At 40.0% G+C, this 15,643-nt stretch overlaps 1 protein-coding gene across 1 annotated transcript in view; it reads right to left on the bottom strand.

The window, feature by feature from the left end:
- Positions 1 to 455: 455 nt before the first annotated feature.
- Positions 456 to 15,643, bottom strand: part of esf1 (ESF1, nucleolar pre-rRNA processing protein, homolog (S. cerevisiae)) — a 69,340-nt gene continuing 54,152 nt past the window's right edge. The window contains exons 12-14 of the mRNA XM_063056136.1: positions 14,030 to 14,121; positions 6,801 to 6,950; positions 456 to 4,217 (exon numbers count right to left, since the gene is read on the bottom strand). Coding sequence (XP_062912206.1) covers positions 3,921 to 4,217; positions 6,801 to 6,950; positions 14,030 to 14,121 — 539 coding nt within the window. The 3' untranslated portion in view covers positions 456 to 3,920. The remainder of the gene's footprint in view (positions 4,218 to 6,800; positions 6,951 to 14,029; positions 14,122 to 15,643) is intronic.

Here is a 15,643-nt window from a genome sequence, read left to right as displayed (position 1 = left end):
GGAGTTTAATACAGACAAGTGTGAGGTATTGCATGTTGGAAGGACAAACCAAGATAGAACATACAGGGTTAATGGTAAGGCACTGAGGAGTGCAGTGGAACAGAGGGATCTGGGAATACAGATACAAAATTGCCTAAAAGTGTCGTCACAGGTAGATAAGGTCGTAAAGAGAGCTTTTGGTACATTGGTCTTTATTAATCAAAGTATTGAGTATAAGAGCTGGAATGTTATGATGAGGTTGTATAAGGCATTGGTGAGGCCGAATCTGGAGTATCGTGTTCAGTTTTGGTCACCAAATTACAGGAAGGATATAAATAAGGTTGAAAGCGTGCAGAGAAGGTTTACAAGGATGTTGCCAGGACTTGAGAAACTCAGTTACAGCAGAAGGTTGAATAGGTTAGGACTTTATTCCCTGGAGTGTAGAAGAATGAGGGGAGATTAGATAGAGGTATATAAAATTATGATGGGTATAGATAGAGTGAATGCAAGCAGGCTTTTTCCACTGAGGCAAGGGGAGAAAAAAACCAGAGGACATGGGTTAAAGGTGAGGGGGGAAAAGTTTAAAGGGAACATTAGGGGGGGGGGCTTCTTCACACAGAGAGTGGTGGGAGTATGGAATGAGCTGTCAGACGAGGTGGTAAATGCGGGTTCTTTTTTAACATTTAAGAATAAATTGGACAGATACATGGATGGGAGGTGTATGGAGGGATATGGTCCATGTGCAGGTCAGTGGGACTAGGCAGAAAATGGTTCGGCACAGCCAAGAAAGGCCAAAAGGCCTGTTTCTGTGCTGTAGTTTTTCTATGCTTTCTAAAAAGCTCCTCTGTTCTTCAGGTGGATGTTTGAAAGCAAAGGGCAGTACCATTATCATGGAAAAAGATGAGATTATTACAGATGGACTGAGTATATTCAGGAATTGTTTGAAGGCGATTGAGGTGAAAAACCAGAAATTAAGAAAAACATTGAAGGTCCAAGTATTTTAAAATCTGAAGTTCATAATGCAATAAATAAGATGAAGAAAGGAAAGGCAGCAGGTCCCAATGAATTAGTAATAGAACAAATTATCACCCTTGAAGATTATGGAATTGAAAAACTTACTGATTTAATCAATGACATTTATGAGACTGGAATAATACCAGAAGAGATGAAAAAAATCAGTATTTATCACTCTTCCTAAGAAACCTGGAGCAATAGAATGTGAATTACATAGGCCCATAATTTTAATAAAGTCTTATCACCAAGATACTTCTAAGAATTTTGATGACAAGAGCTAAAAGTAAGATGCAAGCTGAAGCAAGTAAAGAACAATGTGCTTTGCAAAAGACAAAGGTACAAAAAACGCAATATTGACGTTAAGGATACCATCAGAACGAGCTATTCAAGTGCAAAAAGGTTTGTTTGTTTTATCGACTACACAAAAGCATTTGGTAAAGTGAAGCACAATAAGTTGTTTGAAAGATTACACAAAACTCTTGATCTAGATTCGAAAGACCTCCGCCTAATCAGAAATCCGTACCAGGAACAAACTGCTGCTGTAAGAATAGATGGAGAAGTGAGTCAGTTTACGAAAATCAAGAGAGGTGTTAGACAAGGGTGTGTTTTCTCCCCTGATTTGTTTAATGTGTACAGTGAAACAATATTACAAAAAAATAAGAGACATCTTGGGAATCAAAGTTGGCGGTGAAAACATCAATAATTTCAGATATGCAGATGACACTGTTAATTGCAAGTATGGAGGAAGAACTACAAAACTTAATATAATTGTTGAAGAAAGTGCAAAAATGGGTCTATCAATTGCAAAAAGACAGAATGTATGGTGATATCCAAAAAGAAGGAGAATCCTATCTGCAGGCTGAGAATAAACGGGGAAGACATAAAACAAGTACAGAACTTTTGCTACTTAGGAAGCTAGGTGACATCAGATGGCAGGTGCGACATGAACATCAAAAGAAGAATAGGGATGGCAAAAGACACCTTCACGAGAATGAAGAGTATACTGACCAATACTAAACTAGGCATGACAACCCGCCTCAGAGTACTGAAATGTTACGTTTATCCAGTTATGTTATATGACTCAGAATGTTGGATAATATCTGGTAACATGAGGAAACAAATTGAAGCAGCAGAGATGTGGTTTTTGAGGAGGATGCAAAGAGTATCATGGACGAAACGAATATCTAACGAGGATGTCATGAACAGAGCAAACACAAAAAAGAAATAATTTATGAGATCATGAAAAGGCAACATAACTTCATTGGACATGTGATTAGGAGAGAGGAGTTAGAATGCATGGTAATTATGGGAAAGATTGAAGGGAAGAAAGCAAGAGGAAGACAAAGACAAATGATGATGGAGACAGCAGCCAGTGAACTGGAAATGAATACCAATGGATTGATCCACTTGACCCGAAACAGTAGTGTGTGGGCCATGGCAGTCAAAGCTCAAACTGAGCACGTTACCTGATGATGATGATGATGATGAATATTTGAGGCAATGAGCTTTGCCTTCCTTTTGAATAGGTTTCATGAATACACTCTAATCAAGTATGACATTTTAGTGTGCCAGACACTTAGTTATACATCAGTTGTCAGCTTTTAAGTTCCTAAAAATTACAGTTTAATAGGAATACATTATAACAGAATTTTCATGAATTGTTCAGTATTGTTACAAAGTTCTGTTCTGTCAAATTTAAAGTGGCCACCATGGTTGGCTCCAAAGATAGTCACAGCCGAAGGGTGGTAGTGGGGACGAGCTCCCACTGCTAAACAAATGCTCTTCATGGCGTGCATCTCAAACAGCCTCTGACAACCAAGTCCAACTCCTGGCCTTCACGTGTGGCATAGTTCTTATGCCTGGCGGAGCTGTTCTCACTGACAGGAGAAGGGGCAAAGGCAGGCCACTGGCACCATAAAACCAGTTGCTCTGGGCAGATGGGGCTCGTTAACCACGGATGGTAGATCATCTAGAAGAGGGAAAACTCCAATTTCAAACCTCCGCTGCCTTGCGGCTATACCCGCTCACAGGAAAGGCTTTGGGAGTAAATTTCAAGGAAATATCTGGAGTCGGAGTCCCGAAGGCCGCTGACTAAGGTTCCCAGCACCAGCACAGCAACTCCTGTGATGCTGCTGGCACCAAACTGTATCAACTTTTGTCGTTCCTTTGGACCCGTCATCAGCATGGAGAGGTGGGGCCCTACTGCATGGGCAACAGACAGACCTCCAAGTCAGCTCTGCCCTGGAGAGGCCACTCCAGCTTTGCTTAACCAGTGACTACCAGAGGCGCATTACCCGTGGTCGACCACGACCGACGGAGGCCACACATACCATGGTTGAATAAAAATGGACATGAACAACACAGAGAATCTTTGTTCTATTTCTACAGGTTTTCACTACACTTGTGAATTTTTTTGTGAACATGAATGGATAAAATAAACAAAAATCTACTGGCACATATTTTCCTTAATGTCATGAATTTTGATCTGGTGGAAATTAATCTCCATTATTTAGCTTTGGGCTATTTTCTGTGTTTGCTTTCCATATTGTATTTTTTTTCCTAACAGAAAGCATATTCTTATTGATGTGGCATTTTAGAAATACATCTGAATAATAATAAATGATCAAAGAACATTTGGGATGTGGAGATAAACAACAAAAAAAAACTACTGCCCACAGTTCTTTAAAGCTCAATTCTCAGCAGTAGAAGGACTTAAACTGAAACACAACTGTTAAGAAAAAGAATATAGTTAAACCATGATCTAGTCCTACAGGATCTCATGAACTTTAAATTTATAATAAAGCTGTACATACCCACTCTGGAAAGTTAATAAAATTATTAAATTTATGAAATTTATGACATCTTCAAGACTCAAAACTCAAGACTCCTCTTATTAAAAAATATTCTATCTTTGTACATAGGTTCTGTTACACAGTTTTTTGTTTCTTTCGGGCTTGAAATTGCTCCGTTTTTGATTTCACTGATTTTATGAGCAAGGAAAGTCCATGGTCTACAGGTTTCTTGATGGTCACTGTTTCCTCTCCAGTAATTTCACTCTCTCTCGCGAGAGAAGTTGCCTGCTTCTGCTGCTCTTGCCTCTGTCTTGACTTTTCTTGCAGAAAAGATTGTGTAGCATTTGTTTTCTTAAAATTGGGGTCTGAAGGGTCAAGGTTGAACAGGTGTGAAGTATAAATGGCTTGAAACCTTGGGTCAGCAACATCCACCTGCAAGAAAAACATTTTCTCAAACTTGTAATCTTAAATGTCTTCCTCCACAGTTTCAATAAATATTTAATAACAAAACTTGCAACCTGTGAATCTTGCCAGTTATGTCCATTACAACAGAATTCTGAAGCTTTTATCTGAATTTGTTTTCACAATATTATCCTATTCCCAAGTTTTCAAAGGGAATCCATCAGACCCTAACGTATTTCTCCTTCTTGCAATTTTCTTTCACAGAGCACACTGTAGGGTTTATGTGAATTTCACAAATGTGGCTGAAGAAAATAACATTATCTTTATGGTACAACAGGCCATTCAGCCCATCGTATTCATACATCTTTGGTTAATTTCACTTTGCAAATCTTGATCCATAATCATAGTATTGGTATAGGTATTCTTTAAATGTGTTGAGTCTTACTGCCTCCAAAACCATACAAGGCAGAGTTCTAGACTACCACCACTTGTTAATACATTTTCAACTCTCCAACTCCTGCAAGTTAAACTGCTATTCTCAAAGCTCCTCTGCACTTTTGTGTGATCTGATCCTTTGTGATGTGGCAACCACAACTTTATGTAGTCCTCTAGCTGGGGCCTAATCAATATTCTATATACATTTAGCATTGAATCCCAGTTCTTGTATTCTGTGCCTTGGCCATAAATGCAATTTTATCAAAATTCCCTACTGTCTGTGGAATTGCACTTCAAGACCCTGCTATTCGTTAACACCTTTCAGTATCCTATGTACTACTTAGTTCCTTCCCTCATTAGTCCTCCCCAAATGCATTATCTCACTTTATGAATTGAACTTAAGTGTTGATATTACTAGTCCACTGTCTTCCTGTAGCCCAAAACTTTCTATTTCACTATTAACATCACACTGTCAATTTTAGTATCATCAGCAAACATGGTAAAAGTATTACTGTCTGGTAAGGAGGGCCCACTGCACAGGATCAGAAAGAGCTATAGGAATTTGTAAACTCAGCCAACTCCACCATAGGCACTAGCCTCCCTAGCATCCAGAACACCTTCAAAAGGGGATGCCTTAAGAAGGTGGCATCCATCATTAAAGACCCCATTACCCAGGACATGCCCTCTTCTCATTGCTACCACCTAGGTGGTGGTACAGGAGCCTGAAGACACATACTCAACAATTCTTCCCTTCCATTAGATTTCTGAATGGACAATAAACCCATGAACACCACTTCAGTAATTTTATTCCTCTCTTTTTGCACTACTTAATTTAATTTTAACTATCTAATTCTTATTGTAATTTTTTGTTTTTTAAAATCTTTATGTATTGCACTGTACTGCTGCTGCAAAACTACAAATTTCACGACACATGCCAGTGATAATAAACCTGATTCTGATGTTCCCCATTTGTCTATATCATGAAAGCAAGGTCTATTACGGAGCCTTAGAAAAACTCAACGCCTTCAGTCACTTAATTTCTATTTAGCATTATCCTTTAGTTTCTGCCACTGAGATAATTTTTAATCCAATCTGCTAATGTCTCTTTGAATCACATGGGCCTTTTGCTTTCTTGATCTCCATGTAGGAATTTGTCAAATATATTCTTATCTCAAATTCCCTACCTTCATTAACCCTCCCTATGTACTTCTCAAAAATCAAGTTGGTCATATATAACATTTCCTTATCAAATTCACACTGTCTTTGCTGAACTTACGCATCTCTGAATGCCAATTTAAAGATTTATTTGCTACATGTACATTAAAACATCAGAAAATACTGTGAAATGCATTGTTTACGTCAACAACCAGCACAATCTGAGGATGTGCTGGGGGCAGTCTGCAAGTTTTGTTCACTACTTACTAACCCTAACCTGTATGTCTTTGAATGTGGGAATAAACTGGAACGCCCCAGAGGAAATCTATCCAGTTGTGTGAAATTTTCCAACAATTTGCCTATTAATGATTAGATTAGATTAGATTCAACTTTGTCATTGTGCCGAGTACAGATACAAAGCCAATGAAATGCAGTTAGCATCTGACCAGAAATGCAAAGAATATTGTTATTTACAAAGTAACTGCGAATAAAAAGTAAGTGCTACAGCACACAAATATAAAAGTACTGAGACAGTACAACAAGGGTGCAATACTGCTCAGCACTGTGGTGTGAGGTTCAGCAGGGTCACAGCCTCAGGGAAGAAGCTCTTCCTGTGCCTGCTGGTGCAGGAGCGGAGGCTCCTGTCGCGCCTACCAGATACCATTAGAGTAAAAAGTCCATGGTTAGGGTGAGATGCATCCTTGATAATGCTTTTCGCCCTGCCCAGGCAACGTTTATGGTAGATGTTCTCAATGGTGGGCAACTGGGTGCCGATAATCCGCTGGGCAGTTTTCACAGCACGCTGGAGTGCTTTGCGGTCTGCAAATGATGTCATACTGACTGGCTTGTCCTCTTTTTTTAAAGATGTTTAAAACATCAGCAACCTTTCAATCCTCTGACACCAGGCCTGTTGTTAAAAAACATTAGAAAACTACAATCTTAACTTGCACTATTTTCTCCCTTGCTTCTTTTTTTTTAGGACCTGAGAAACAAAATGGGTGAAATTAAGTGAATAATAATTACCTGGAAGTTGTCTTTTTCAATTAACTCTTGCTTTTTAATGAGTTTCTTCTTTTTCTTTTTGCTAAGGTTCTGTTGTTCCACGATTTTGTCGTAATTAAAATGTTTTCGTTCTTCACCTTCATCATCCATCAAGAGCAAGGCCATTTCCGCCTAATTATAAAGTATTTCACAAAGTAAAGTCTCTAAGTACTAGTTACACAAGAGGTTAATAATTTGCAATCGGTTATTTAAAATGAAAGATGCTGATATTAATTAAGATGGAGGATCCATATGCCACCCAGTTCCATTAATCCAAATATTAAACTAGGGTACCTTTCACAAAGTTGAGTAACATGCACAAAATGCTGGAGTAACTCAGCAAGTCAGGCACTATCTATGGAAAGGAATAAAGAGTCAGCGTTTTGGGCCAAGACCCTTCATCAGGACTTCCTTTCCATTGATGCTGCCTGACTTGCTGAGTTCCTCCAGCATTTTGTGTGGATTACTCTGAATTTCCAGTTCCTGCAGAATCTCTAGTGTTTTTCTCCCCCCACAAATTAAGAGTATTTTCACAGCCACTTACAGATTTACTTGCCACAGTTGAAGTTATTTCATGTATTTTCAGGATGTGGACATTACCAACGAAGCCAGTATTGAAAGGCGGCAATGAGCCACCTTTAACAACTTCACTCTTTCGACTGAAATACTGCCAACACCCTGATTCTGTAAGGAGATCGAGGATTTTGTTCCAGTGACAATGAATCTAGAGAGAGATTTGCAAATTTTTGGGCAATTTAGAGGGCAACCTACTTTTCATGATATTCCCATGCACCAGCTGCCCTTGCCCTTCTTGGTGATAGACATTGTGGATTTGGGGAGGGTTGTCAATAATATGGTGAGTGATGGATATGTAATGCCACACACACAGCAGCCAATGTGATCTGGTAATGGAGAGAATAAATATAAAGGTCTTTGCTGGGGAGCCAATTCAGTAGGCTGCTTTGCTGACACTTTATCTTTAAGCAAGCTTGAAGTGCTTATCCTCACATGCCCTTTGCACCCCCCCCTCCCCCCGTCCACTGACTTGACAGTACTGATACATGAGGATATGCTAGGCCGAAAAGTTATATATTGTATGGAATAGATTCCTGCTGGAGCTGATTTCCTTAGGAAAGTTCATGATCATGCACTTTGATACAAGGAATAAAGGCTTAAACACTAAGCAGGGAGTGAATTTAGAAATTAGGGACTTGGGAGTTCTCATGCAGAATTCCCTCAAGGTTGACTTGCAGGTTGAGTCACTAGTACGAAATGCAAATACTATGTTGAGGATGTAACGTTGAGGATTTAAAAGACATTAGTCAGACTGCACTTGGAGCATTGTGAGCAGTTTTTGGCCCTGTATCTAAATAATTACTGGCTTACGAGAATTATCTGGGGAATGAAGGTTAATGTATGAGGAGCATTTGATGACCTTGGGCTTGTACTCGCTGGAGTTTAGAAGAATGAAGGACGATCTCACTGAAACCTATTGAATATTGAAAGATGTAGATAGAGTGGACATGGACAGGACATTTCCAATAGCGGGAGAGTCTAAGGCCAGAAGGCAAAACTTCAGAATACAAAGGTGTCCCTTTAGAATAGAGAAGAAGAACTTCTTTAGCCATGGGGTGGCAAATTTGTGGAATGCATTGCTACAGATAGCTGTGGAAGCCAAGTCATTGGGTACATTTAAAGTAGTTGACAGTTCTTGATAGTAAGGGTGTGAAAGGTTATGGGGAGAAGGCAGGAGAGTGAGGTTGAGAGGGAAAAGTAAATCGGCAGACATGATGGGCCAAATGGCCTAATTCGACTCCCATGATTTACTGTCTTAATATCTCAGGGTTTCATGGGTTTGTAAGCTGCCAGACTTGTTCAAAGTTTATCCCATTTAGTATGACACCAATGCCATGCAACATGATAAACAATACCTTTATAGTGAACATTGGATTTTATCAGCAGTAAGATGAATTAATGGTCATGTCTACAGATGTTACCTTAGACAAATGCACCTGGAATTGGTAGAATGGCAAGGAGAAGGTATTGTCAGTGTATCCCTTATGTTGGCTTGCTCACCATCTGCTGGACCTTGCCTTGTACTGTGTCCCTCAGAACACAGTCAGTGGTGGCGTTCAAATCCACTTTTTGAAGTCTTACACTGTGAATGAATTCTGTGTCTTTCCTAACGTCAATGTTTCTTCCAAGTGTTTCTTAACACTAGAGCAATGATGATCAAGGGAGTGATGGGCTGAGGAATGGAAAATGGATTTCAATACAGACAAGTTTGAGGTGATGCATTTTGGAAACTCAAATCAACAAAGGACTTCTACTATGAATTGTAGTGCCCTAGGGAGCATAATAGAACAGAGGAACACAGGAGTACAAATGCACAGTTTGTTGAAAACGATGTCACAGGCAGACAGGGTGGTGAAAATGGCATTTAGCAATTGGCCTTCATCAGTCAGGGCACTGAGTATAGGAACTGGGTCATTATGTTGCAATTGTGCAAGTTGCTGGTGATGCCACGCTTGGAGTACTATATATAGTTTAGGTCACCCTGTTATAGGAAAACTGTGGTTAAACTGGAAAAGAATGCAAAAGAGATTTATGGAGATGTTGCTAGGTCTAGAGGGCCTGAGTTATAGGGAGAGGCTGGCCAGGGTCTTTTTTCTTGGAACATAGTAGAATGAGGGTGACCTTACAGAAATATTTAAGGTTATAAGGTGGAGCTTTTTTCCCAGGATAGGGGAGGCCAAAACCCGGGCACACAGGTGGGAGGGGGAAATTTTAAAAGGACTCAAGTGGCAACTTAATCCACACAGAAAGTGGTGATTATATGGAATGAGCTACAGAAGAAATGGTTGAGGTCGGTACAATAGTATAATTTAAGAAGTACTTGGAGGAGGGTTGATGGGGTGGCTGAGAAGGATATCGGTCAATTGCAGGAAATAGGGATGAGTTGGATGGACAGCATGAAGCCATTGGGCTGAAGGGTCTTTGATTTCCTTGTCCACATTTGACTAAATGCAGTGAGAAAACACAAGAGTATGGTACAACTCCCGAAATAAGTAGTACACATCTACAGTGAATGAGAAGCACAGGAAATTAGCATTTGTAAAAACATTATGGTTACAGTAATTAATGATAATGAAAGCAGATAAATCTACAGGCTCTGATAACCTACATCCTAGGGTCTGAAGGCTATAGAAAATACAGAATGTACAGGCTGTCATTTTTTGTACTTCTAAAGATTTTGGAACTGCTCCCACAGACTGGAAAGTATTTATGAAATGGAAATCGTATTTGATAATTGTGTTAAGAGTTTTGCAAAGTTGTAACCAGCAGAATAGTGAAGGGTGAACCAATTAATGTTGTCTGTCTGTACTTTCAGAAGGTCTTCAATAAGATCCCATACAAGCACTAGATAAAAATTACTGCCAGTGAGATTAGGCTATTGTACTGGCATAGACAGAGGACTGCTTATCAGACAAAAGAATAGAGAGGAAATGAATGTGTAAGGAGACAAGAGGCTATACTATACATGCTGGAATCTGAAGCGAAAAGCAGACTGCTGGAGGACTCAACATTCAGGCAGCATCTATGGAAGGAAATGGCCAGTTGATGTTTTGGACTGAGACCCTTCATCTAGACTGAGAGGGGAGGTAGTGAATATAAAGAAGTGAGGGAAAGGTGTGGAAAAAAGAGCTGGGTGAGGAGTGGTGATAGGTGGATAGAGGGAGAAAGAGTGGAAAATGCAACACAGACTGGGAAGTGATTGATGGAGGCAACAAAGAACTGCAGATGATGGAATCTAATAGGAAAACAAGTTGGCGCATGGAACAAAGGGAAGTAGAGTCAGCAGATGGGAAAGGTAGGGGAAGGGGATCTGGTGGGAGGAAGGTGTGGGTAATGGACAAATGGAGAAGGTGGAGTTGTGGAAAGAAACAAGGGGCTATGGGTGGTGGGGTGGATGTAGAAGGAACTGTACAGATCAGAAGAAAGAAAAGGGACAGGGGGGGAGCAGGTTACCTGTAACTGGAGAATTCTATGTTCATGCCATCAGAATATGTGATGTTGTTCCTTGAGATTGCACTTGGCTTCACTCTGGTAGTAAGTGGGCCAAGGACAGGCAGGTTGGTATGGGAATGGGGAAGAGAATTAAAATGGTTTGCAACTGAGAGCTTTAGATGACTATGGTAGACAGGGCACAGGTGCTTGACAAAGCAGTTAACTAGTCTATGCTTGGTCCTACTGATGTAGAGGAGGGTACAGCAGGAACACTGAATGCAATAAAAATAGATTGGAGGAAGTGCAGGCAAATCTCTGCCTTTCCTGGAATGGCGGTCTAGGCGCCATGGATGCTGATGAGGGAGGAGTCGTAGGGATAGGTAAAACATCTTCTATGACGGCAGCAGAAATTGCCTGAAAACGGGGAGAGGTAGGTGGGAAGGGATAAATGAACCGGGGGTAATGGAGATTGGTCCCTGTAGAAAGCAGAAGGGTCAAGGGGAGGAGATATGGCAGATGTGGTTGTAAAATGCTGAAGGTTTGGTTTGGGAAACTGATTAATAGTGTTGGACGGGGATCAATATTTTGGCCTTAGCTGTTCAGGCAGTATAAAAAAAGATCATGTATAATACGTTTGGGTTTACTCATGACAATAATGTGGGCTGTAATGAAGATGTAGAGAAGCTTCAAGGAATGTAAACAGGTAAGGTAAATTGGCAAGAAATGGCAGATGGTACACAACAAGAAAAAAAGGAAGGTCTTCCACTTTGGTAAAATCAACAGGAATGCAGAATATATTAAAAATAGTGCATACCCAGAGACTGTGATGGAGAAGACTTGCATATTCTCTGCATGGTAGGATTTCAAGAGTACAACTATATTAGTTTACAAAGCTGTCAGACAGCTGTCTCAGTTTAGGTAACAGATTATAGATGTATGTAGAGGGGTAGACGAACGAGCCTTGGAGCCACATTTATGTTCAATGCCATGGTCAACACTGGGTGATCCATCCAGTTCTTTCCCTTCTACTATTGTAAAAAAAAATTAAATACTTGCGAGGCTATTTCAAAGAACAGTTAAAAGTCATTGCTTTGGGTTTGGAATCACATAGCAAGGATAACAAATTTTCTCCCCTGAAGATCATGAGTGAACTAGGTACCAGTTTTATTTTTACTGGGATTTTTAGTTAATCAAACAATTTGGAATTTTAAATGAATTTAGATTTTACATCAGCTGCTGAGGTGGTATTCGATTTCATGTTTGTGGTTCATCAGTCCAGATCTTTAAATTAAGTTCTGTAATTTAACCACTGCACCAACATTGTACACTGTACTATTTTGTGCCACATTTCACAATGTTACAAAGTTCTACATATAGTTACAACTTTGATTGCAGTATACCAATTTTAGAAGGCACACACATTCCACTCCAATGGAACAACAATATGCATAACCATAACATTCTGAAAATCTAACTAGATATAAATGGATTGATATCTTTGTGTCCTCTCTAGCCACAGGTAAAGTCCTGCAGGATTGGCGAGTAGCTAATGTTGTTCCATTGTTCAAGGGAACCAGGGATAATCCTGCAAACTACAGACCAGTGAGTCTCACGTCAGTGGTTAGGAAGTTACCAGAGAGAATTCCCAGCAAAAAAGCTTAGGAGCATTTGGAAAACCATGGCCAAATTAGGGAGAGGCAACATGGCTTTGTGTGGGGCAAGTCGTGTTTTACTAACTGGATTGAGGGTTTTAGACAACAACAAGGATGATTGATGAAGCTAGAGCGTGGTTGTTATCTAGTAAGGCATTTGACAAGGTCAAAATTAAGATTAAGTTGCATGAGATCAATGGTGAATTGGCCATTTGGATTCAGAACTGGCTTGCCCACAGAAGACAGAGTGGTGGTCGAAGGACTTATTCTAGTTCGAGATCTGCAGGGAGCTGTACTGGGACCTCTGCTGTTTGTGATGTATATAAATGACCTGGATGAAAATATACATGGATAGATTAGTAAATCTGCAGATGATATGAATACTGCTGGTGTTGTGGATAGCATAGAGGACTGGCAAAAAATACAGTGGGATGTAAATCAGTTGCAGAAGTGGCAGATGGAGCTCAACCTGGCCAAATGTGAAGTGTTGCATCTTGGTAGGTCAAATGTAAATAGACAGTACACTGTTAAGGGCAAGACCTTTTAACAGTGCTGTTGAGCAGAGGAATCTTGGGGTGTGAGTTCACAGCTCTCTGAAAGTTGCAATACAGGTTTATAGGGTACTTACGAAGACATGTGGCAAGCTTGCTTATATTAGTCAAGCATTGAATTCAAAAGTCAGGATGTTGCATTTTATAAAACTCTAGTTAGGCAGCATCTGGAGTATTGTATACAGTTCTGGTCACCCCATTAAAGGAATGACGTTGAGGCTTTGGAGAGGGTGCAGAAGAAGTTAACTAGGACACTGCTTGTATTAGAGGGCATGTGCTTTAACGAGAGGTTGGACATACTTGGGCTGTTTTCTCTGGAGCAGCAGTGGCTGAAGGGAGATCTGATACAGGTTTATAAGATTATGAGAGGCACAAATAGAGTAGATAGACAGATATCATTTCATTCCCGGAATCATTCTTGTGAACCTTCTTTGGACCCTCTCCAATGCCAGCACATCTTTTGTTAGATAAGGGGGCCAAAACTGCTCACAATACTCCAAGTGTGGTCCAAGCAATACCTTATAAAGCCTCAGCATTTTGTCCTTGCTTTTATATTCTAGTTCTCTCGAAAGGAATGCTAACACTGCATTTGCCTTCCCTACCATCAACTCAACCTGTAAGGCCAACCTTTAGGGAAATCTACACGAGGATTTCCAAGTTTCATTGCACCTCTGATTTTTGAATTTTCTTCTTGTTTATAACATTGTGTAGGCAGAAGGAATTAGTTTAATTGGCCATTTGATAATTAATTTATTTGATTTGGCACAATATTATGGACCCAAGGGCCTGTTCCTGTGCTGTGCTCTTCCATATTCTGAAGAGTTAGGCACTGGTTAAGGGTAAACATTACTGAGGACCCCAAGATTCCCCTGCTCTTCAATTACTGCCAGCATATCTTCGACATAAGCCAAGCAGAGTTTAATACTGAAAACATATCTCTCCATTTCATACTAATGTTTACAATACACAGCAAATTTTCAATTCCTGAGCAGTTTCTGACCTTTCCCTTTTCTAAACTGGCTTCTTCTTCTGCTGTCAATGGTTTATTCCTTGACCGTTGGATCTTTTTGTTCACTGTCTTTTGCTGTGGTGCTACAGAAGAAAAAAAACACAACAAAATTTGAAGATTGATGAATATTGAATAGTGAATCAAAATATGCAAGATTAAGATGTTTCTAAGGAAAGAAACATTTGGATTGCAGTACACCAATTTAGGAAGGATTATGCATTCCACTCAAAATGGAACTACAATATGAATAACCATAAAATTCAGAAAATCTTACTAGATTTAATATGCATCATTTTAAAGACTTTGTGGAAAATTGTGAAGTGCTCTATTTTGGAACAAAAAAATTAATACAGTGGATTCCGGTTAACTGGGGCACAACCACACCAGTACATTTTGGGCCAATTAAGCAGCTGCCCCGATAGCTGAAGCTTCTTGGAAATAGTTAGTATAAATGAGGTATTTAAGTGAAATACAGAACAAATTTGAACAATGCCAATACCACTATAGTGCATTAGTTCCTAATAGTTATCAATAGTTGAATTCATCCTGTGTATGCTACTGTTTTCTTTTGATTGACTGTAATGGACTGCGTTCAAATAATTCTTTCAACATCTGCATCTTCCAAATCTTCATTTTCATTGTAACATTCAAGATAATTGTCAATACAGGTGTCCCCCGCTTTTCGAACGTTCACTTTACGAAACCTCACTGTTACGAAAGACCTACATTAGTACCCTGTTTTTGCTTTCAGAAGGTGTTTTCACTGTTATGAAAAAAAATCAGCGCGCGGGGAAAACCAGCGTGCGATAAAAGGCAGTGCGAACCCTGAGTTATTTGGTATGATTCGGAACGGCATTCTCGCCGGCATTGCTTAAACACGTGCCTGTGTGCAGCCATTTGCAAGATGAGTTCTAAGGTATTGGAAAAGCCTAAAAGAGCTCGTAAGGGTGTTACACTTAGTGTAAAACTAGACATAATTAAGCGTTTTGATCATGGTGAACAAGTAAGGACAAAGTGAGTTTGGCTTGTGGAAGTTGACGAAGATGATGTTGAAGAGGTTTTGGCATCCCATGACCAAGAACTGATAGATGAAGAGCTGATGCAATTGGAAGAGGAAAGGATAACAATTGAAACCGAATGAATAATAATAAAGTACGACTTTAATTTTGAAAGGGTACGTTGGTTTAGGGGATATTTACAGGATGGTTTCAGTGCTTACAAAGAACTGAATGATAGAAAAATGCGCGAGGCTCAGCAGTCAAGCAAGCCTTCCACATCAGCCACAGCAGACGACGAACCTCGACCTTCGACATTGAGGCGGGCAGTCATAACAAAGATGAGGTGCCTGCTCTAATGGAGACAGACAACGATGAGATGACACCCCAGTGTCCCACCACCCCGTGATTCGCGGAGAATGCAGCAGTAGCCAGGAGGCACACAGCACATCTTTAAGAAAAAAGCCGAAATAAACATGCTAATTAATTAGGTGCCACGCGACACGTAATTGTCGGCCCAGATCAGAGACGAAGCAATCGGAAATCGGCACTGATCTGGGCCGACAATTATGTGCCCGGCGGCACCTAATTAATTAGCTTGTTTATTTCG

Source organism: Mobula hypostoma, chromosome 8 (assembly GCF_963921235.1).
Source record: "Mobula hypostoma chromosome 8, sMobHyp1.1, whole genome shotgun sequence".
Lineage (NCBI taxonomy): Eukaryota > Metazoa > Chordata > Chondrichthyes > Myliobatiformes > Myliobatidae > Mobula > Mobula hypostoma.
Note: the sequence above shows the minus strand (reverse complement) of the source record. Positions and strands in the feature narration are given on the sequence as shown.